This window comes from Dermacentor andersoni, chromosome 2, assembly GCF_023375885.2.
Source record: "Dermacentor andersoni chromosome 2, qqDerAnde1_hic_scaffold, whole genome shotgun sequence".
Classification (NCBI taxonomy): Eukaryota; Metazoa; Arthropoda; class Arachnida; order Ixodida; family Ixodidae; genus Dermacentor; species Dermacentor andersoni.
Genome location: NC_092815.1, coordinates 225185056 through 225208763, shown reverse-complemented (window position 1 = coordinate 225208763; position 23708 = coordinate 225185056). Strand labels below are relative to the sequence as shown.

Genomic DNA, 23708 nt, shown 5'->3' with positions numbered 1-23708 from the left:
TCACCGTCTACCCATCCACGAAAACATCAATGTTGGCGCTCACAATTTCTTCAGTGTTTATTGGCTTCACGTCGTTCTGCAGCGAGAATGTTGGGGGATTCTTAGTTTAACTGATATTGCGCGACATAAAAAACGACAGGGACGTGAGAGAAGACGACACACCAAGCGCAAACTTTCAACTAAGTTTATTGTGCCACTGCGTCATATTATACATGGCAGGCAACGTGGATCGCGCATGCGCTTACAAGGAAATGAAGTGCGAATTCATGCAACATGGTTACGTGTCATGTGATGCCGCGTCCAAGTAACTTAATTCTTTTTAGTTAATTAATTCTTAATTAATTCTTTTTCTTTTTAGTTTTTAGTAAAAAGAATTAAGTTACTTGGACGCGGCATCACATGACACGTAACCATGTTACATGAATTCGCACTTCATTTCCTTGTAAGCGCATGCGCGATCCACGTTGCCTGCCATGTATAAAATGACGCAGTGGCACAATAAACTTAGTTGAAAGTTTGCGCTTGGTGTGTCGTCTTCTCTCACGTCCGTGTCGTTTTTTATGTCGCGCAATATCATTTAAGCAATGGATTACCAACTTGCCCGGAATGCTGCTCTCATTGGATTCTTAGTGTTTTGCGGCGGGCCTGCAACCTTGCCCCCAGAGGTCGCCGCCTTCAGTTTCTCCGACGGGGGATGGGCGACCTTCGTCCTCGGAGGTCCGCAAAAGTACGTCCATTAGATGAAGCCATCTGACGTGTAGGGGATAGAGAGAGCGACCGACGGCCGAACTCGGAACGATCATTGGGCACGGATTAGTCACTCGGGTGCGATATTGGGGTTGCCTGAAAAGCAGCGTCGTCGCGGCGTAGCATGGCGTCGTCATTTGCACGCCGACCATAGGACCACGGACGAAGAGATCGAAATGATGTGTCACGATGCCAGCAATGATGCGAAATATGGCCGGCGCCTCCGCAGTGAAAACAGAGTGGGCGCCTATCGACAGTACGCCATACGTCGGTTCTCCGAAAGTGCGGCCGTCCCGTAGTGTCGTTTTGCGGTGGTGACCAAGACACAGCGAACGACGGCTGGCGATGTGACTGAAGCGGCGTAATGGCTGAGCGCTTCGAAGCCTCCTCTTGCAGCGGCGACCAAGGAGCGGCTGTCGGAGGGTGGTGGTACGGCGGTGTGGTTGCAAGCGGTGGTGGACATCGGACAGTGGCGGCGTAGCTCAGGGCTCACTGGTGGTCTTGAAGATCGGTTGCCGGGAACGCCTGCCGGATTTCGTCACGCACCGTTTCGGCGATTGAAGCTACAGGTATATCTAGTGTCGGTGTCAGAATCTTTCGAATTTCCTTTCTGATGAGCTCTCTGACCAACTCACACAAGGAGTTCTCATAGTCGGCAGTCACTGCGGCGGCATTGCTTTTAGTGCTGGTAGACAGTCAATCGTATTGCCTGCATCGTTAATGAAGGGCCCGTTTAATAGCCGTAGCCTCTTTGATAAAGTCAGCGACGATGGCTAGTGGATTGCGCACAAGCCCCGCGCGCAACTGCTCTTTTACACCTCGCATGAGGTAGCGCAACTTCCTATCTTCGGTCATGTTCGGGCCGGCTCTACAAAAGAGGCGAGCCATGTCCTCGGCGAACATTGTGACCGACTCATTAGGTTGTTCCATCCATAGCTCCATCAGCTCCATCCGTAGCTCCATCATTTGCTGGGCGCGGTCGCGTCGGTCGGTACTCGCAAAAGTATCCGTGATTATCTGCCCAAAGTCATGCCAGCTCGTGAGGCTACCTTTGAGGTTCTCGAACCAAGTATGGCCACTGTCGTCAAGGGCGAAATAGACGTGGGAGAGGTTTTGCTGCTCAGTCCACAGATTAATCTGTGCGACGCGTTCATACTTGTCACGCCCGCCAGTCATCATTGTCTTCGAAGACAGCACCGTGATAGCGATCGGGAACCAGCGGATGCAGAACGGTTACCTGTTGTGGGCTGAGAAACCGGCTGCTTTGGGGTTCTTGTGGTGGACTGGTTTCGGCTATATCACGATGTGTTCAGTTTCTGGAGAGAGGTAGTTGAAGAGCGGAAAACTCAGGCGCAAGGCCTAGCAGTCGACGACTAAAGCGATGCATGGGTGTCGTAACTGGTGACAGTGCGTCCGGGCTAGATGAACGACTCCCAGAAGGGCTCCGACGCATCAGACGCGGTCAGTACCCAGCACCTCCACTAGTGTCGCGGTACAACGCGGACAGAACGCAGGGAGACGTTCTTCAAGAACAACAGGACAATCTGTTCAAAAACCACGAGCACAGACACGTCTTCTCCGTCATCGCCCAATCTCACTGCCTTACTAGACGGAGTCCGTTAGTGTTCCCATCATCGTCGTCGTAGTCTGCATAGAATACACGCATCAATATGTATCTTTCTATTTTTCTTGTAGAGAATTAAGGTAGCTGTGTAATCCTTGCAGATATTTTCCACGATATTTACGCAACCCTCCTGTCCTCCTTGATTATGTAATACATCTATGACTGCTCGCATCTCTACTGAATCAAATACCTTTTCGTAATCTATGAAGCCATTTAGAAATGCTGATTGTACTCAGCAGATTTCTTGATTACCGGATTAATTACATGAATGTGAGCCATTGTACAGTATCCCTTTAAGAAACCAGCCTGTTCCCTTAGATGACTGAAGTATTGCCCTTAGTCTATTAGAAGTTAGTTTGGTGAATATTCTATACAATGCTGGACGTAAGCTAATATGCCTATTATTTTTTAATTCTTTAACGTCTCTCTTTTTGTGTATTAGTATAATGTTGGCATTCTTCCAATTATCTGGACCCTAGAAGTCGTGAGGCATTCCGTATAAAGGGCCGCAAGGTTTTAAAGCGTAATGTCTCCTTTATGTTATATAAATCGAGTGTTATTTCACCTTGTACTGCCGCTTTTCCTCGTTTCACGTCTTCTAAGGCGCCTCTAACTTCATCGCAATTAATTAAAGGAGCCTCTGTAATGTGTTCATTACGACTTCCACGGAAGGTATCTTGGCGACGTACAGGTCAGTAGAAAATTTTTCCGCTGGTTTTACTACATCTTCGAAATTGCTGATGATATTACCCTGCTTACCTTTCAGTGCGTGCATCTTGGCTTGTCTTATGCCAAGTTTTCTTCTCATTTATTTCATGCAGCGTCCATTTTTTACTGCTTCATCTATCATTCTTACGTTATAATTTTGAATCTCCTTTATTTTCGCCTTGTTCCTCGGTTTTCAGAATTCCGTGAATTCATTTTGATCCCTTCAGCTGAACAGATTCATTTGTGGTTTCTTTATTAGGTTCTTCGTAGCTTGGGAGAGCTTCCCCAGTGGTTACTTTGGTGTGTTACTTCCCACTTCAATTGCTCCTTCTGTAGCCAGCCTAGTGACGGTTTCATTCATTATCTCCGTGTCATCTTCATTTCTCTGTTTTAAGGCTGCATATTTGTTTGCCAGTACCAGCTTGAATTTGTCTGCTTTTACCCTTACTGCCTCTAGGTTTGCCTGTTTCTTCTTGACCAATTTTACTCTTTCTCTCATCAAATTGAGGTGAATCCTAGCCATCACTAACCTATGATCACTGCATTTTACCCTACCTATCACTTCTACATCCTTCACTATGGTAGCATCAGCATAAAGTATGAACTCAATTTCATTTCTTGTTTCACCATTAGAGCTTTTCCATGTCCACTTTCTGTTGCTCATTTGGTGTTCATTTTTCGCAGCTTGTTCCTTTCCGCGATATCTCCCGACATCTCTCCTCTGGTGTTTCTGAGCCAACACCGTAGCTGCCCATTGCTTGTTCACCAGCCTGCTTTTTCCCCAATTTTGCATTGAAGTCACCCATTACTACTTAAACTGAGTTGGCACTTTTCTCATGCCTAATTCCACTTCTCCATAAAAGTGATCTACTTCATCATCATCAGGACTGGAGGTTCGAGCGTAGGCTTGTACCACCTTTCATCTATCATCATCACCATCATCATCAGCCTGGTTACGCCCCCTGCAAGGCAAAGGCCTCTCCATACTTTTCCAACTACCCCGGTCATGCACTAATTGCGGCCATGTTGTCCCTGCAAACTTCTTAATCTCATCCGCCCACCTAACTTTCTGCCGCCCTCTGCTACGCTTTCCTTTCCTACGCTTTCCTAAGCAAATATGCATTTGCAGAAGCGCTCTACGAAGTTCAGAACAACTACAAAATTTTATAATTTTGCGTCATCCAAGCATAACCGAAGAGACTTCCTGTGGAGCGTTGTCATGTCACAAAAAGAATGGCTTTTCAACGCGATATATCATAGAAATAATGCACTCTTATGGGCATTATATAATTGCCATCAATAGGTCATGAAAAACGCAGCTATTGGATGGCTTTGTTGACATGCACTGAAACAAAGGAGGCATCCAGCAAGAAACCGTTAATTTCTAATGCTATAAAAACAGGCTGAAAAGAGCGTCAAGCGACATCTCATCATATTGTTTTCTACCAGCCCTGTTGACATGGATATCAAATGAACAAGCTTCGAACAGTCTCTGCTAATATAACCACGCAGCACATCTAAGATCACGTAGAAGATCCCGTCACGGGATCTCAGGTAATATTCGCAAGCTTATTCTTGATCCCCAACAATATTGACATGGTTATCAAACAATCGGGCTTTGAAGGAGCTCTATGACAGTACCAACGAAGGGTGCATCAGACCAAGTGGTAAAGTATGTCACATGACCTTGCGCAACTTTCGGAAGCCCACATGCGATTCACAAACACAGTGAGACGGGTGTCAAACGAAAGGGAATCGCAAAAGCTATGCTATGTTACACGCGTAGCAAGCGCCAAACCACGTAGCAGACGCTGTCACGTGACTTCACGTATATTTCGCTGACCCATGCGTGATCCCCAACCATACTGACATCGATATCATACGATCGGGATTCGAACAAGGTCTGCGAAGGTACGCACTACGCGTACTTCAGACCAAGTGGAAAAGGGTCACGTGGCATCGTGTAACTTTAGCCAGCCCACGGGTAAAAACCAACCACGACGACATGGATATTGTCACGAAAAGACAATTAAAGATGTACCAGGTGTCGGCGAGACAGACAGTCGTACAAGATGGCGTACACAAAAACTCAAGCTGGCGTCCGCAGCCTCGACTACTTCTTCTTCTTCTGCCCCCATCTCTTGCCGAGCGCGCGTTCCAGTCACTTCTTTCTTAGCGCTGGCGCGTGACACCTAGCGGCATTATTCCCCCGCCAAAAGAAAAGCATCGACCCCGATGCTTACTAAACTACGATGCTTACTAAAAGAAACTGGAAGTATGGAAGTCGTATGACATCGGGTTGGCGCCGCCTTAACGCCCGAAATACGGTTTGAGGCGAACAACATGCACTATCTCCGAGTGGTGCTGTCGACGCCGAGGCGACGCGGCACCGTCGGGAATGACCTCATAGTTCACTTGACTAACGCGGCGTATCACTTTGTAGGGTCCAAAGTATCTACTAAGTAGCTTCTCAGATAAGCCCTGGCGACGGATTGGCGTCCACACCCAGACTTGGTCACCTGGCTGGTACTCAACTTGCCGATGTCGAAGGTTGTAGCGTCGTGCGTCTGTACTCTGCTGTGTCGTGATGTGTATGCGGGCGAGTTGACGAGCTTCCTCTGCGTGTTGAGTAAGTTGCTCGGCGTCGGAAGTAAGTGATGCGTCGGTGTCATGCGGGAGCATTGCGTCTAGCGTGGTCTGGACCTCGCGCCCGTAGACAAGACGGAACGGTGTGAATCGTGTGGTTTCCTGAATGGCGGTGTTGTACGCGAATGTAACGTACGGCAGGACTTGATCCCATGTTTTATGCTGCACGTCTACATACATAGACAGCATGTCAGCAATCGTTTTGTTTAGCCGTTCCGTCAGTCCGTTGGTCTGCGGATGATAGGCAGTGGCCTTGCGATGCTGCGTGCAGCTCAACTCGAATATCTCCTCTATCAGTTGGGCTTTAAAGGCAGTTCCTCTGTCGGTGATCACGCATGATGGGGCACCATGTCTGAGGACTATCTGATCAATAAAGAACTGGGCAACTTCGTAGGCCGTGGCACGTTGTACAGCTTTCGTCTCGGCGTAGCGTGTTAGATAGTCAGTGGCGACTATAATCCACTTGTTTCCGCTGGCTGACAAGGGAAAGGGTCCCAGAAGATCCATGCCGATTTGATCAAACGGCGCCCTAGGTGGTGCGATGGGTTGGAGTAACCCCCCGGGTTTCAAAGACTGCGATTTCCTGCGTTGACACTCACGGCAGCTTTGCACGTAACGCTTCACCGTGGTAGAAAGTCTGGGCCAGTAGTACGCCTGGCGTACTCTTGCAAGCGTACGTGAAAATCCCAAGTGTCCAGACGTGGGCTCATCATGGCAGGCTAGGAGAATGTCATCACGGAGGGTGGCAGGTACGACCAATAGATACTCTTTGTCGCTGGCACTCGAGTTTTTCTTGTAGAGGAGGCCCTGTCGGAGGCAGAAGGTCGAGAGACAGCGAGAAATGTGTCGTGGGATTGTAACATTCTTGCCTTCTAGGTGATCGATGAGAGGGCGTATTTCGGCGTCTTCGCGCTGCCGTCTGATCAGGTCAGATGCGGTGAGGGCCCCAAGGAATGCGCCGTCTTCGTCCATGTCCTTATCGCAAGTTTTGACGGGAGCGAGCGACAACGTGTCCGCATCTTCGTGTTTGCGGCCCGATTTGTAGACGATGGTAACATCGAACTCCTGCAGACGGAGACTCCATCGAGCAAGTCGCCCGGACGGGTCTCGTAAGTTGGCTAACCAACACAAGGAATGGTGGTCTGTCACCACCTTGAAAGGGCGACCGTAGAGATAAGGCCGAAATTTCATGATGGCCCACACAACCGCTAGACACTCTTTCTCGGAGGTGGAGTAGTTGATCTCGGCGCGTGAAAGGGTGCGACTGGCGTAAGCGATCACTCGCTCGACGCCTTCCTGGTGTTGAACGAGTACAGCGCCAAGACCGATGTTGCTTGCGTCGGTATGCACCTCGGTGTCAGCGTCCTCGTCAAAGTGAGCGAGGACGGGTGATTCCTGCAGGCGCTGCCGTAACTCGGTGAAAGCTGCGTCCTGCTCATCCGTCCAAATGAAGGGTATGTCTCCTCGCGTGAGGCGTATGAGTGGTTCGGCGATCCGGGAGAAATTAGCGATGAAGCGACGATAGTACGCACACAGACCGAGAAAGCGACGTACTGCTTTCTTGTCACGAGGAGTCGGAAAAGCAGCAACAGCAGATGTTTTGTCTGGGTCAGGCTGGACGCCGTCGGCGTTCACGACATGACCGAGAAACTTCAACTCTTCGTAACCGAAGTGACACTTTTCTGGCTTTAGCGTGAGATTAGCGGAGCGGAGCGCCTCAAGTACCGCCTCTAAACGCTTCAGAAGTTCTTCGAAGGTCGCCGCAAACACGACGACGTCATCTAAGTATACTAAACAAATGTGCCACTTCAGACCCGTCAGAACAGTGTCCATCATTCTCTGGAATGTGGCAGGTGCAGAACACAGGCCGAATGGAAGTACTTTAAATTCGTACAGTCCATCCGGGGTAACAAAAGCAGTTCTTTCGCGATCTCGTTCGTCAACTTCAATTTGCCAATATCCGCTCTTCAGATCTATGGATGAAAAATACCTGGTTCGCCGGAGTCGATCTAACGAATCATCGATCCGGGGAAGCGGATAAACGTCTTTTTTTGTGACGTTATTCAACTTTCTATAGTCAACGCAGAATCTAAGCGTTCCGTCTTTCTTTTTGACGAGGACCACCGGCGATGACCAAGGGCTTTGGGATGGTTGTATGACGTCATCGTCAAGCATTTCTTTCACTTGTGCATTAATCACTTTGCGCTCTTTTGCCGATATACGATAAGGCAGTTGTCGTATGGGACGAGCGTCGTCATACGTGATTATGCGGTGTCTCGTGATGGGCGTCTGGCGTACCTTAGAAGAAGATGCGAAGCACTCCTTGAACCGAAGGAGCAACTCGCGCAGCGCTTTCTGCTTTTCCTCCGAAAGGTCTGAATTGATGTCGATATTGCTGAGTGTCTGAGCTGAGTTCTCCTTCGTCGCAGACGCAAAGCATTCAGCAACGTCTGCTATGGGCTCAGCGAAAGCGATAGTAGTACGACGAAATAGGTACCGATGTTCCTGGCTGAAATTCGTCACGAGGAGCGCCGAAAGTCCACCTCGAAGCATTATGAGAGTGCGGGCTGCACATACACCATGAGTCAGCATAAGAGAGGAATTGCCCTCTGCAACAGCTTCGTCGTCACGCAGATCGTCGCATACGACCATTACCAGGACACTTGCGCGTGGTGGTACAGTTACACTGTCGGCGTAAACTCGAAGCGCGTTACGTCGGTAATTGTCGCGGTTATTCGCTGCTCTTTCTGTCGAAAAAGTCACTGTGCGCTCCCGGAGGTCTATAATGGCACCATACTCTCGCAGAAAGTCGACGCCCAAGATGAGGTCCCGAGAACAATCGCGGAGTATAAGGCAGCTGGCTGGAAACGTGGACCCACGAATTTGTACTCTGACCGTGCACATGCCCAACGGTGTTACGATATGCCCGCCAGCAGTACGAATTTGCGTTCCAGACCAAGGCGTGATAACTTTTCTAAGTTCCGTCGCTAGTTTTCCGCACAAGATTGAGTAGTCGGCCCCCGTGTCCAATAAAGCACTAACGTGGCGGCCATCGAGCACAACAGGTATGTCAAGCGAGAGTCTGTCGCTGAGTTCGGCTGCTGTCGTCGTTGAATCGTGCTGAATGGACCGTGCTCGCGTCGATGGGAGGTCTTCGGAAGGGCGATTATCAGCGGCCTCGCCCCCGAAGGTCGCTGTTCTTAGTTTTCCCGGCGAGGGCTTGGTGATCGTCCCTGCACTGCCATTGGAGGGCTTCTAGGTGCGGGGGACAAACGCCTGGGGGACGGCGAGCGCGACTGCCGCCGCGGGAACAGTGGCATACTCTGCTGGGTCAAGTATTCTTCAATCGCCCTAGGCCTTTCGCCATATCTGGGCCTAGGCGAATCCACGGCAAAACCTTGCAGTCCGAGGCGGTGGTATGGGCACTCGCGGTATACGTGACCGGCTTCTCCACAATGATAGCACAGAGGCCTTCTGTCCGGGGTACGCCAAACGTCATATTTCCTTTGCAGCGGGCGACGATCCTCCATGCGTTGGATCGGCTGCACAGATGGGAGCGGGGGGACGTATGACGCGGCGTAAGACGTGGCGGGGTCGAAATGGGTCGGAGCGGGGACAGGGACTCGCCTCAAAACTTCCGCATACGACGGCCGCTGCAACTGTGCTGTCAGAGGCGGCGCATTGTTGCTTGGAACGGGACCTTGGATCGCTTGCTGCACTTCGTTCCTCGCGAGGGCAGATATGGAACCTAGCGTGGGCTGAGGCGGACAGGTGAGCCGTTGAAGCTCATCACGCACCACAGAGCGGATAAGATCTCGGAGAACATCCACGTTTCCAAAGGCAATCGCGTCCGTCAGTGAAGCAGCGTTCGCGTGCCTGTCATACGGAGCTGAGCGCTGGTCCGAAGGTAAGGTTGGGTTCAATTGCCTTTCATAGAAGGCTGAGCGCTGGTGTAACATCTTTTCCATCGTGGTGGCTTCGGTTAAGAATTCAGCCACGGTCTTTGGCTGGCTTCGAACAAGGCCAGCAAATAGCTGTTCCTTAACTCCTCGCATTAGATGGCGCAACTTCTTTTCCTCGGACATGGTTGGGTCCACCCGACGGAAGAGGCGCGTCATATCCTCGACGTACGACGTCACGCTCTCGTTCGGCAGATGAATGCGGGATTGGAGCGCCGGCTCGGCTCGTTCACGGCGATCAGCATTGGTGTAGGTCTCAAGCAAGGCACGACGGAACTCGAGCCACGGTTTGATGAGCCCTTCTCGGTTCTCGTACCAAGTGCGGGCACCGTCCTCCAAGCTGAAGTAGACGTTCCTCAACTTTGCCGCGTCGGTCCATTCATTTATCTCGGCAACGCGCTCAAACTGGACTAACCAGTCCTCTACATCCTCGAATATATCTCCGTGGAACACTTTCGGCACTCGGACATTCTGCAGCAGGTACTGAGTTGCCGTTGTGGCCGTACCTTGCATAACGGTCGATAGAGAGGTCGATGTTCCTTCCATATTGGTCCGTGGGGGCGTCGATGTTGCTACGGAGAGATGGTCAAGCTCCGGAGGCAATCCTCGGATTCTCCTACTGGCCCGGTGAACAGGGGTGTCCACTAGTATGGGGCTGGTACTCCTGCTACCAGGAGGGGTTCGTGGCATCGGATGAAGCGTACCCCGCACCTCCACCAGTTTTGTCACGAAAAGACAATTAAAAATGCACCAGGTGTCGGCGAGACAGACAGTCGTACAAGATGGCGTACACAAAAACTCAAGCCGGCGTCCGCAGCCTCGACTACTTCTTCTTCTTCTGCCCCCACCTCTTGCCGAGCGCGCGTTCCAGTCACTTCTTTCTTAGCGCTGGCGCGTGACACCTAACGGCAATATCAAACGCATCATCATCATCATCATAATCATCATCATAAGCCTGGTTACGCCCACTGCAGGGCAAAGGCCTCTCCCATACTTCTCCAACTACCCCGGTCATGTACTAATTGCGGCCATGTTGTCCCTGCAAACTTCTTAATCTCATCCGCCCACCTAACTTTCTGCCGCCCTCTGCTACGCTTTCCTTCCCTTGGAATCCATTCCCTAACTCTTAATGACCATCGGTTATCTTCCCTCCTCATTACGTGTCCTGCCCATGCCCATTTCATTTTCTTGATTTCAACTAAGATATCATTAACTCGCGTTTGTTCCCTCACCCTATCTGCACTTTTCTTATCCCTTAACGTTATACCAATCATTCTTCTTTCCATAGCTCGTTGCGTCGTCCTCAATTTAAGTAGAACCCTTTTCTTAAGCCTCCAGGTTCCTGCCCCGTACGTGAGTACTGGTAAGACACAGCTGTTATAAACTTTTCTCTTGAGGGATAATGGCAACCTGCTGTTCATGATCTGAGAAAGCCTGCCAAACGCATGCCAGCCCATTCTTATTCTTCTGATTATTTCAGTCTCATGATCCGGATCCGCAGTCACTACCTGTCCTAAGTAGATGTATTCCCTTACCACTTCCAGTGCCTCACTACCTATTGTAAACTGCTGTTCCCTTCCGAGACTGTTAAACATTACTTTATTTTTCTACATATTAAATTTTAGACCCACCCTTCGGCTTTGCCTCTCCAGGTCAGTGAGCATGCATTGTAGTTGGTCCCCTGAGTTACTAAGCAAGGCAATATCATCAGCGAATCGCAAATTACTAAGGTATTCTTCATTAACTCTTATCCCCAATTCTTCCCAATCCAGGTCTCTGAATACCTCCTGTAAACACCCTGTGAATAACATCGGAGAAATCGTGTCTCCCTGTCTGAAGCCTTTCTTTATTGGTATTGTGTTGCTTTTTTTATGGAGGACTACGGTGGCTGTGGAGCCGCTATAGATATCTTTCAGTATTTTTACATACGGCTCGTCTACACCCTGATTACGCAATGCCTCCATGACTGCTCAGGTTTCGACTAAATCAAACGCTTTCTCGTAATCAATGAAAGCTATATATAAAGGTTGGTTATATTCTGCACATTTTTCTATCACCTGATTGATAGTGTGAATATGGTCTATTGTTGAGTAGCCTTTACGGAATCCTGCCTGGTCCTTTGGTTGACGGAAGTCTAAGGTGTTCCTGATTCTATTTGCAATTACCTTAGTAAATACTTTGTAAGCAACGTACAGTAAGCTGATCGGTCTATAATTTTTCATGTCTTTGGCGTCCCCTTTCTTATGGATTAGGATTGTGTTAGCGTTTTACCAAGATTCCGGTACGCTCGAAGTCATGAGGCATTGCGTATACAGGGTGGGAACCAACCCTGTATCAAACGCATGGGAACCGCAAAAGCTGTGCGATGGTACCCACGTAGCGAACGTCAAATCACGTTGGAAAGGTTGTCACGTGACCTTATGTACCTTTCCATAGGTCATGCGGGATTCGGAACCACACTTACATGTATATCAAACCAACGGCCTTCGAAGAAGCTCTGTGGCACGTCAGACAGGTGGTGAAGGCTGTCACGTGACCTTGTGTAACTTTCGAAATCCCAAACGTTATTCACAAACCCACTGACATGGGTATAAAACAAACGAGACTTGCAAAAGCTGTGTGACAGCACGCACGTAGGGAACGTCAAATCAGATTGGAAAGGGTGTCACATGACATTACGTATGTCGCCAGGCTCATTGGTCATGACGAAACATATTAACAGGGATATCAAACCGATGGGCTTCGAAGAAGCTCTACGATGGTACGGACGTCGCGCACTTCAGGCCACGTGAAAAAGAGTCACGTAACTTCACGCAACTTTAGCCAGCCCATGGGTAATTAGCAACCATGCCGACACGCACATCGGACGAATGGCAATCGCAGAATCTATGCGATGGTACACACATAGCGAACGTTAAATCACATGGTAAAGGGTCTTGCGTGACCTCGCGTATCTTTCGCTAGCCCATGCATGATGCTATGCCGACCATAGTTACATGGATACCAAAGGAGCAATCTTCTGAAAAGCTCTGCGATAGTACGCCCTTCGCGCACGTCAAACCACGAGCAAAAAAGTGACGCGTGACATCACGCAACTTTCGCTAAACTCATCGGTAATTCCCAACCATACTGACATGAATACCAAACGAACGGTCATCGAAGTAGCTCTGTGATGGCATTCACGCAAGAAACGTTAGACCAACTGCTAAAGGGTGTTACGTGACCTAGCGTAGCTTTGGAAAGCCCACAAGGTATTGGCAAACACACCGACATGGGTATGAAACCAACGACAGTTGCAAAAGCTATGCGACCGTACGCACGTTCTAAATGTCAAATCAGTTGGGAAAGGGTGTCATGTGACCCTACGTAACTTTCGCCAGGCTGATGAATCATTCCCAACCATACTAAGATGTATATCAAAACAGCGGGCTTCGAAGATATTATGCAATGGTGCGCATGTCGCGTAATTCAGACAATGTGTAGTAGAGTAACGTAAATTCACGTAACTTTGACAAGTCCATAGGTAATTTCCAACTATTCCGCCACGGATATCAAACGAACGGGAATCGAAGAAATTATGCGGTGATACCCACATAGTGAACCGCAGACCACGTGGCGAAGGGTATCATGTGACCTCGCATAACTTTCGCAGGCCCCTGGGTGCTTTCCAACCATAATCGCATTTATATTGCTGCATTATCTTCGTCGAGTCGAAATCCTCCATTGACGCTTCCAACGAACCAGAACTTACCTGATGTCCATGTCAACAGTGTCCCTTTGACGGCGTTAATAGATACTGGAGCGCAGGTGTCCATAATGAGTTGCAACCTCCGTCGTCGACTGAGGAAGGTTCTCACGCCTCCTACTACTTTAGCCGTACGCGTGACTGATGGCAGCACTGTTAACGTCACTGGCATGTGTACTTCCCGTATAGTCGAAGACCGCCACGTTCCAGTTCTTTTTACAGTGCTGACCAATTGTCCCCATGACCTAATCCCCAGACTCGATTTTCTTACGGTGCATTCAGCTTTGAGCGACTGTTCTGCCGGTACCATTTGCCTCGAACTTTCTCTACTCGCGCATACTCGTGCCGAACTGCCGAGCAACTTTAGTACGACCACCTTCATCCACCTGGCACCTAAACCCTTGACTTTCGTCGATTTGCTATCATCTTTTCCTGTGCCCGATGGTTATTGCGTCGCCACACCTGTTCCTGATGTCTTTTTGATGCGCAATATCACTTTGCCCCACTCCGTCATCACCGTCGCCGGTAACCGGACATGCCTCCCCGTCGTCAATTTTGGCGTGACAAAGGAAGTTCTACCCAAAGGCATATCGGTTGCAACGCTCCGTGCTATCGGAGATGACCCCACGTCACGACGTTTTCCGTAGACGTCTGCTCAGATTCTTCACCATGCCCATAGGATGCTATTTGCCCTGACGCAACATTTCGTCCCATGATTGCTTCGGACTAATTGCCTGAACAAGCAGCAGCTCTGTGTCGCCTTTTGTTTTTCTACCACGACATCTTTGACCTCAGCAATCGCCAATCGGCCAGACTTAAATTGTTAAGCATCACATAAATACTGGTGATGCCAGTCCTATTCATCGCCGGCCATATCGAGTTTCGGCTTCCGAGCGTAAGGTTAATCAAGATGAAGTGAACAAGATGCTTGCCAAACGCATTGTTGAACCTTAGTCGAGCCCTTGGGCATCGCCCGTGGTGCTTGTTAAAAAGAAAGATGGCACATGGCGTTTCTGCGTAGATTATTGTCATCTAAACCGCATTATCAAGAAAGGCGTCTACCCATTGCCTCGCATTGACAACGCCCTCGATTGTATCCACGGTGCCAACTACTTTTCATCAATAGAGCTGTGGTCTGGTTGTTGGCAGATCTCTGTAGATGCAAAAGACCAAGAGAAGACCACGTTCCTCACTCCTGATGTTCTATATCAATTCAAAGTTGCGCCATTCGGTGTATGCAACGCCACGTTCGAACGTGTGATGGACTCTGCTTCACGGGTTCAAATGGTCAACATGCCTCTGCTACTTAGACGACATTCTCGTACTTTCGTCTACATTTGAGACACACCTTGAGCGTTTATCAGCTGTTCTTCAAATCTTGCGCGAGGCTGGGCTCCAACTAAATTCTTCGAAGTGTCACTTCGGTCGTCGACAGATTACAGTACTGGGCCTCCTCGTCGATGCTTCCGGTATTCAACCAGACCCGGAAAAAATTCGTGCTGTCACGTCTTTTCCTGTACTTGAGTCTGTCAAAGACGTCCGAAGTTTTGTAGGTCTATGCTCCTACTTCCGACGCTTCGTTAAAGACTTCGCCACGCGTTACGCCATCACCAGAGCGCTTCCAATAAGCTGGGCCACAGGTGCCGCCGATTTTCTTTTACGCGACGTGATTCTGCAGCATGGTTCTCCACATGGACTGCTCGCAGACCGTGGTCGGACATTTCTTTCTCAAGTCATCGCCGACATCCAGCAGTACTGCTCTGCCAAGCACAAGCTGACTACGTCTTCCCATCTTCAGACGAATGGTCTTACTGAGGGTCTGAATCGCATCCTAACAGACATGCTTACAAAGTTCGTCTCGTCCGACCATACTGATTCGAACCTTGCCCTACCCTATGTCACTTTTGCATATAATTCATCGCGTCATGACACTGCCGGTTATTCCCCGTTCTTTCTGCTGTTCGACCGAGAACCCATATTGCCACTGGGCGCATCGCTTCCATCCGCCGCAGCAGAGATAAGTGAGTATGTACTTGATGCCATTACCAGGGCCGTCCAAGCACGCAAGATTGCCCGCGCTCGCCTCCTGACCTCTCAAAAGAAGCAACGGCGCTTGTACGATCGCCAACACAGAGACGTCAACTTTTCGCCTGGATTCTGCTTTCGCCTGGGTACTCCTATGGTCCCCGACTCGTCACATTGGCCTGTCAGAAAAACTCGTGTCTCGGTGCACAGGCCCATATCGGGTGCTGCGGGCCGTGACTCCAATTACCTACGAAATCGCCCAGGTCAGTACCAGTGCCTCATCTGCCCCCAATTCCACTGACGTTGTGCATGTCGCACACCTCAAGCCATATTACTGCCCTGTTATCACCGATATTTAGACTCCCCAAGCGGTGCTTTTGCCGCCGGGGGTAATGATACATGTATATTGAGTGTTTCTTGAGGCCGATGCATGCAGGCGCCCCGACAAAGACGACGAACGCTCTCTGGCTCTCGAGCTGTCGGCTGAACTGGCCAGCGCTGCTGTTACCCCTTGTAAACGTACTTTGTAAATAGTCTCCAGTATCAATCCTTCATTCGCGTGACTATATCATGCTTTGAATACGCTCTGGAATGGTACCCACGAAGAGCACGTCTGACCACGTGAGGACTGTCATGTGACCTCACGGGAGTATCACATGATCTCCAATCATCGAGTGAATTGTCACTACTACATGACAATATCCATGTCGGAATGGTTGGAAATTTCGAAGGTTACATGATGTTACGTGATCCTTTTTCGCGTGGTCTGAAGTACGCGACCTGCATACCATCGCAGAGCTTCTTCGGAGCCCTTTGGTTTGATAACCATTTCAGTATGGTTAGGGAATGAGCCATGAGGCTAGCGAGAGATGCGTAATGTCACGTAACAGGCTTTCCCATCAAATTTGACATTGCCTACGTGCGTACCATCGCATAGCGTTTGCGATTCTCGTTCTTTTGACACCCATTTAAGTGTCGTTGTGAATCACATATGGGCTTTTGAAAGTTACGCTAACTCACGTGGCACCCCTTACCACCTGATCTGATATGTCTTGCGTGGTCGCCTACACAGAGCTTCATCGAATACCTTTCCTTTGGTGTCCATATCAGTAGGGTTGGGAATTACACATGAGCCTGGCGTAAGTTACGTATTTTCACGTAACACCCTCTATGAAGTGGCCCGACTGACTCTACGTACGTACCATTACAGAACGTCTTCGAAGCCCGTTGGTTTGATATTAATCAGGCATGTGCTAGCGAAAGATACGCGAGGTCACGTGACGCCCGTTCCCACGTGATTCGATCCTTGCTACGTGGGTATAATCGCATAACTATTGGAATTCCGATTCATTTGATATCTATGTGAGTATGGTTCTGTATGACCCATGAGCATGGCGGAAGTTAAGAAAGTGATGCGACAACCTTTTCCTCGTGGTTTGACGTGCTCGAAGTGGGCACCATCGAAAAACGTTCGTTTGATATTCTCACGTGGTCGTGACGTCAAATAGCATAGTAGCAATAATGTGAAAGGCAAAACTAGCTTTTATTGGGCGAACCTGTACCCACAAAACAGGCTACACTTAAAGCACAACGAGAGCGGCGAACACAGTCCACGATCGCCGAAAATCTGATCAGCGGGTCAAGCGCGTCGGCTTTTATACAGCAGTTGTCGAACGTTCCAGACTAATCGTTGGGACCCGCGTGCCTTCCAGAAAGTTCTACACCATTCGCGTCACGCGATGAAATCAGATAACACAAGCTTCGGCGACAACAGACAGCGAATAGGAGCATGGATAACTTTCCAGAAACTTCGGATACATACAGGCGCGACCCGCGCTGTGAGATAACATTTGTTAGGCGGCGAAACGTGGTCGCCCGATAAAGATAAGTACACGTGTCAATATCCACGAATGTATGGCTGGGAACAACGCATGGCCGAGAGAAAGATACGTGAGGTCACGTCGCCCACTCTCCCATTTGATCTGACGTTTGCTACGTGGGTGTGGCCGCATAGTTTTGAGGTTCCCGTTCGTTAACTGTCCGTGTCATCATGGTTAGTAGTTATCCATGGCCTCGCTAAAGTTATTTAATGTCACATTACTCCTTCCCAGTTGGCCGGAGGTACGCGAAGTGCGTACCATCACAGGCTTTGTTCGAATCACGATCGTTTGATATCCATGTCAGTATGGTTGGGAATAGCGCAGAGGTCAGCAAAATATGCGTGAAGACACGTGAGAGCGTCTCCTACGTGGTTTGACGATCGCTACGAGTGTTGGTTGCGATTGGTTTGCGATTCCGTTTCGTTGGACATCCCGCTCACTGTGTTTGTGAATCACAGTTGGGCTTCCGAAAGTTACGCAATGTCACGTGACATCCCTTCCCACTTTTTCTGATGTGCCATTTATGGGTACTATCACAGAGCTCCTTTAAAGCCCCCGATCATTTGATATCCCTGTCAATATGCTTGGGGATCAGGAATATGCTGGCGAATACTGCGTCAGATCCCCTGACGTGGTCTTCCACGTGATCTTAGATGCGCTACGTGGTTATATTGGCAGAGACTGATCGAAGCTCGTCCATCTGATATCCATTTCAGCGAGGCTTGTATAAAACAAAATGATGAGATGTCACTTGACGCTCTTTTCAGCGTGTTTTTATCAGCTTTAGAAATTAGCGGTTTCTTGCTGGATGCTCCTTTGTTTCAATGCATGTTAGCAAAGCCATCAAATAGCTGCGTTTTTCATCACCTGTTTATGGCGATTATATTGTTACGGTGAAGTGAAGGAAGAAGTTGAACTGGACTAGAGGAAGACGAAGTCTGGCAGTCGCCTGAACGCCATATACACCATTGGTAAATATACGTTATTTTACACTCGTGGGCCTGCTTTCTTCCCGCAACATTTTGGTGGAAGGTGCGGGGTACAACCACGGAACTTCGCAGCGGACGTCATCGATCTGCCGCCACAATGGCAAATCAACCGACACAAGCGACAACGCCTCGGCAGCCCGTGCCAACGGTAATCCTCACTCGTCCGCGGGACCCGGGGACATTTTCTGGCACGGAGAACGCCGACGTCGAGGACTGCCTTACGATGTACGAGCGAGTGCGGGACAACAGGTGGGATCCAACAATGATGCTAGCAAAGGTGATATTTTATCTGAGGGGAACTGCGAAGCAATGGTACGACACACATGAAGCTGACCTAACGAGCTGGGATGTCTGCAAAGAAAAAATGCGAGACCTGTTTGGCAGACCTGTCGGTCGTCAGCTGGCAGCGAAAAAAGAACTTGCGTGCCGCGCTCAGACGTCCACAGAATCCTACGTCGTGTACATACAGGTTGTGCTGGCCGTCTGTCGCAAGGCTGATGACAACATGACCGAGGCAGACAAGATTGGTCATATATTGAAAGGTATTGCAGACGATGCCTTCAATCTCCTGATGTGCAAGGATTGTGCCACTGCGGATGCAATTATAAAAGAGTGCCGGCGCTTCGAACAAGCGAAGGGCCGCCGCGTCGCTCAAACTTTCGACCGATTGCCCAATACCGCCGCGACATCTTTCGAAGACTCGCCGCGGTTCGTTCAGCCCACAGGCCCGGAAGAAAGAACGCGCATCGTTCGCCGTGAGCTTGACACCATGGCCCCGGCTCCAGTTTGTACAGACTGTCAGGAAAGCATACCTGCTATCCCCCTCATGCAAGCGGTCGTTCGGAAGGAAATAGCAAGTTTGGGCATTTCATCTCTCTGCTCGGTCCGCCATACAAACACCTACCAGATTTCTCCGGCCGCTCGCTCCCAGACGCAAAGCTTTCCGCCCCCTCGTCGCAACCCAGCTGACTGGCGCACAGCGGATGATAAACCCATCTGTTTTAATTGTTCCGGTATTGGACACATCGCCCGTCATTGCCGCAACCACTGGTCGTCGCCTCCTCGGCGGTCGTCTCCTAGTCAGTACCGCCAAGTACCAGACAATCGTACTTTCTCGCCTTATACGCCGACTAGGAACATCAACGCCGACAGTGCTCCACCAAGATTTAGCCGCTCCCCGTCTCCGCAAGTTTGTAGGTCCCGTTCGCCTCTCGTTCACCGCTCTTCGTCCCCCTCAACAACCGGTCGCTTCGCTTAGCGAAACTAGGCGGTGCAGCTCCCGGAGGTGAAGCTGCAACTCCGACCCGGCCCACAAATCCTCTGTTGACCCTGCCTACATATGGAAACCTACTGGACATTGAAGTTGATGGTGTTCCTGTTAGATCTCTCGTTGATAAAGGAGCGCAGCTTTCAGTTATGAGCGCTGCTCTCCGCCGAAGGCTCAAAAAGGTTCTGATACCCGCAGTACCGTGCACTGTGCGAGTCGCCGATCGGAGTACGTCACCGGTCCTTGGAATGTGCACAGCACGTGTGACCATGGGGGGGGGGGGGGGGGGGGGCATTATACCGTTGTTCTATTTATTATCCTTGAACACTGTCCACACGACCTAATTCTCGGCCTCGACTTCCCTTCGAAACACTCTGGCCAAATTTACTGCTCCGCAAGTGTTGTGCAGTTGGATCTGCCGCTTCCTGCTGACGCAACCACTTGTGCTTCACACCGCTTATGTTCTGCTGAATTTGCAAGGCTGTCTCCACAGGCGGCTACAAACGTCCTCCTGACGCCCTGTCCTTCCGTACCTGATGGCGAGCACGTCGTGTCGCCGCTTACTGACGTGGTTTTGTCGCGTAATTTTGCCCTACCGAGCACCTTAATCCGGATCCGCGAAAACTGCGCTCACGTGCCCATCCTCAATTTTGGATTTTCGTCACATGTGCTGCCACACAATATCGCCATAGCGCATATCACTCATTTGGAAGACTTTCAGATTTCTGTTTTGACCTCTGAATCCTTCCTCAGTACGAACGGACCTTTGTCACCCACTCCTTCGTACTCGACACCTGCGGACGATGTTTCTAAGATGATCGCTCCTCACCTTCCTTCTGAGCAAACAACAGCTCTTCATCACCACCCGTCACCTTATCGGGACATCTTTGATTTGGACGACCGTCCACTTAGCCAGACATCTGTTGTCACGCATCGCATCAACACCGGTGACGCCAGCCCCATTCAAAGGCGGCCATATCGTGTCCGCAACAGAGAGGGCCATCATACAGAACGAGGTAGACAGGATGATGGACAAGGACATCATTCAACCTTCCAGTAGCCCGTGCGCATCACCGGTTGTCTTAGTAAAGAAAAAAGACAACTCGTGGCGCTTCTGCGTTGACTACCGTCACCTCAACCGGATAAGAAAGAAGGATGTTTATCCCCAGCCTCGCATTGATGGCGCTCTTGACTGCCTTCCCGGATCCCAAGTGAAGGAAGTTGAACTGGACTAGAGGAAGACGAAGTCTGGCAGTTGCCTGAACGCCATATACACCATTTGTAAGTATACGTTATTTTACACTCGTGGGCCTGCTTCCTTCCCGCAAAAATATAATGTCCATTACAGTGCATTATTTCATTGATATATCGCGTGGAAAAGACATTCTTGTTGTCACATGACAAAGCTATTCAAGAAGTCTCTTTAGTTGTGTTTAGATGCCGCAAAATTATAACATTTTACCAGCATTTCTAACTTCCTAGAACACGAGCGCAAATGTATCTTTACCTTGAATTAACAGGCCTTAGGACTGAAATACGTGGTGAGTAGATTAAATTATTTGGCGCTAGGATTAAATGTGTGGCGCCTGGAATAGATTGACTCGCGCTTGGACTAAAACTGGTTGCGCTTGGAATAATTTGGGCGAGAATACCTGTATGTTTTGAGCGTAGTGGTGACAATGTTACGTAGTGCCGTGAAGGCGTCGCAAGAAAGAGGTCAGGAAGCAATGACCCACCGTGGTGGTTAGGCGGCTACGGTGCTCGGCAGCTAAGCGCAAAGTCGTGGGATTGAGTCCTGGCCGCGGCTGTCTTACTTTGATGGGGGCGGAATGCAAGAACACCCGGGTCCCGTGTATCGGGAACACATTGAAGATCCCCTGGTGGTCAAAATTAATCCTACGCTGTGCGTCACAATCAAGGAGTGGTTCTGCCACGTAAATCGCAAAATTCAATTTAGAAAGAAGTGAGTGGCCAGCTAGCTCACCGATTGGGTTCGTGTCGAAGAAATGTATCGGCGCGCGGATTATGCAACGGAACATGCGGTTGTGCAGATTCACCGATGCCCGCATGCACATGACGAAGAAGGCCACAGTGCGGACCATTGACGAGAGGATGAGGCCGCCGATGATGATAGCGTACACCACTACGTTGTACGTCACGGTGTCCAGGGAGGACCACCATTCTGTCCAGCCGGACAGCAGAAGCGCCACTTGCTCTGTGCTATTCAGCAAGCTGACTGCCGTCGCCATTGCAGCAGTGCCGTTGTCAACCTCAAGTGCGGCCTCAGTTGCGTTTAACAGCATGGCGGAAGCCCTTGCAGCGCCCTCAGACTGGCTCGTCCTGCAAGTGGAGATGCTTTCACTAAGCTATCGATTTGGGCCTGTTGGCATGCCGTAAGTGTGTAAAGAGGCAGGGTACCAAATACATGTTGATTTCTGTAGACGAAAACCTTCCCAGCCCACAAAGAAAAAGGAAAGTTTACGGTAATGCCTTATACACATATGGTACCACACAATTTAAAGAGGGTAGCCCAATGTGTTGACGTAAAAGCGTTGCTCTTTGCTCCCGATAAACGCAAATTTATGCAAAATGGCCAAAACAAGAAACCGGGAAATATATTTGGGCAACATGAAACGTAGCACTAGTTATATGGCGTGCAATGAAGGCACAGTCTACCGCATACCACTGTCATGTACGGAAATAAGGCCGATGTATTATTAACAGGCTCCGTGAGCATGCGAATATAGCGAAAAATAAGACAGGTGGATGTTTAGCCACTCAGTGCCGAGATTGCAGATGCGAACCCACGTTCAACGAGTGCACAATAATAGATTCAAGCAAAAGGCAAAGAATTCGCCTGATAATGGAAGCACATAATATTTATAAATTAGGAGATATGTGCATCAGTGAGTGCATCATTTCTCGATACATGCGCTATGTTGTAGCAACTGTATAAAGGAAGCACGTTCTTTCAGAAACAAGATTGTTTCTAGCTTGCGTCTTGTGTGTCCTATCGTTCTTTCTTGTGTCCGTGTCTCTTATGGGCAACTCTGTACAAAGTTAGGGAGATGCTTTCCGTAAAACAATGAACGGCATTTACGATACAAAAAACGGGGGAAAGCGACTGATTTGTGGTCGACCACAGCATTGTCTTTTGTACCTTACGACCTGAATCTCACGCATTGTGTCACAAAAATGTTCAAACGAAACTGAAAAACGAAATGGGAGAAGTCATATAGAGCACCGAAATATCGTTGCTATTCGGCAATATTACGAAAGCGTGATGACAAGTGAAGCTCTACGTACCAGTAAGTAAGCCAGAAGTCGCTGCCGTTGAAGATGGCTTGCGCAAGTATGCTGCTAACAAAGAGCAGGGGCATCAGTAGCGGACCCGCCCCAGCACGCATGTAGCTCCAGTAGACGTGGCCCTTGACGGAGCCCGTGCTGCGAGCCTCTTCCGACTCTGCAGGCTGCTTGGCTTCGCTGCCCTTGAGATCGGACGTGCTCTGCAGCAGAAGTGTCGCCGGGTTACATGACTGCCGGCACCGGCAGCAGATGCGAGAGAGAAGTGCTTGACCAAAATTAATAGACAAAATGCTACTCTTGTGGTGCATCCGGCACGGTACCTATTATAAATTTATTGGCCCGTTACACCAGCAAACTTTAGTATAGGATAACCCGTCCCTTCAAGGGAATGCGTTACTGCAGCGAAACAACTTGTTGCCACACTTCCCTGACATATAGGAAGCTGGCTTTATCTTAGAATTCATGCTGGCTTAGATGGCCACATGTACGTTCCTAAGATAATTTTACTTCGTTTGCGATCAATGCCGCTTCAACCAGCAGCTTTTCAATTGGTAGAAAATATGAGTTTGATGTTGCAGTACGTCGCACTGGGCAGCCACCCGAATGCACATGTACGCCCCCCCTCCCCCTGAAATTTGGCAGTGTGAGGAGTCATCTCATGTATGTTAAAGAGCCCCTCACCTGGCCACACGGCAGATTTTGGTTATACACTCGAGGTTGTTACGTGTCCTCTAGGAAGCGTTCTGCCGCAAATAAAAAAAATCACATCGGCACTTTAATAGCCAAGGTAGAAATATTTCGGTGCCACAAAC

At 49.5% G+C, this 23708-nt stretch overlaps 1 protein-coding gene across 1 annotated transcript in view; it reads right to left on the bottom strand.

The window, feature by feature from the left end:
* LOC126539762 (ATP-binding cassette sub-family C member 4-like) overlaps positions 1 to 23708 on the bottom strand; it is a 390950-nt gene that overhangs the window by 118591 nt on the left and 248651 nt on the right. The window contains exons 16-17 of the mRNA XM_050186602.3: positions 22897 to 23096; positions 21575 to 21930 (exon numbers count right to left, since the gene is read on the bottom strand). Coding sequence (XP_050042559.1) covers positions 21575 to 21930; positions 22897 to 23096 — 556 coding nt within the window. The remainder of the gene's footprint in view (positions 1 to 21574; positions 21931 to 22896; positions 23097 to 23708) is intronic.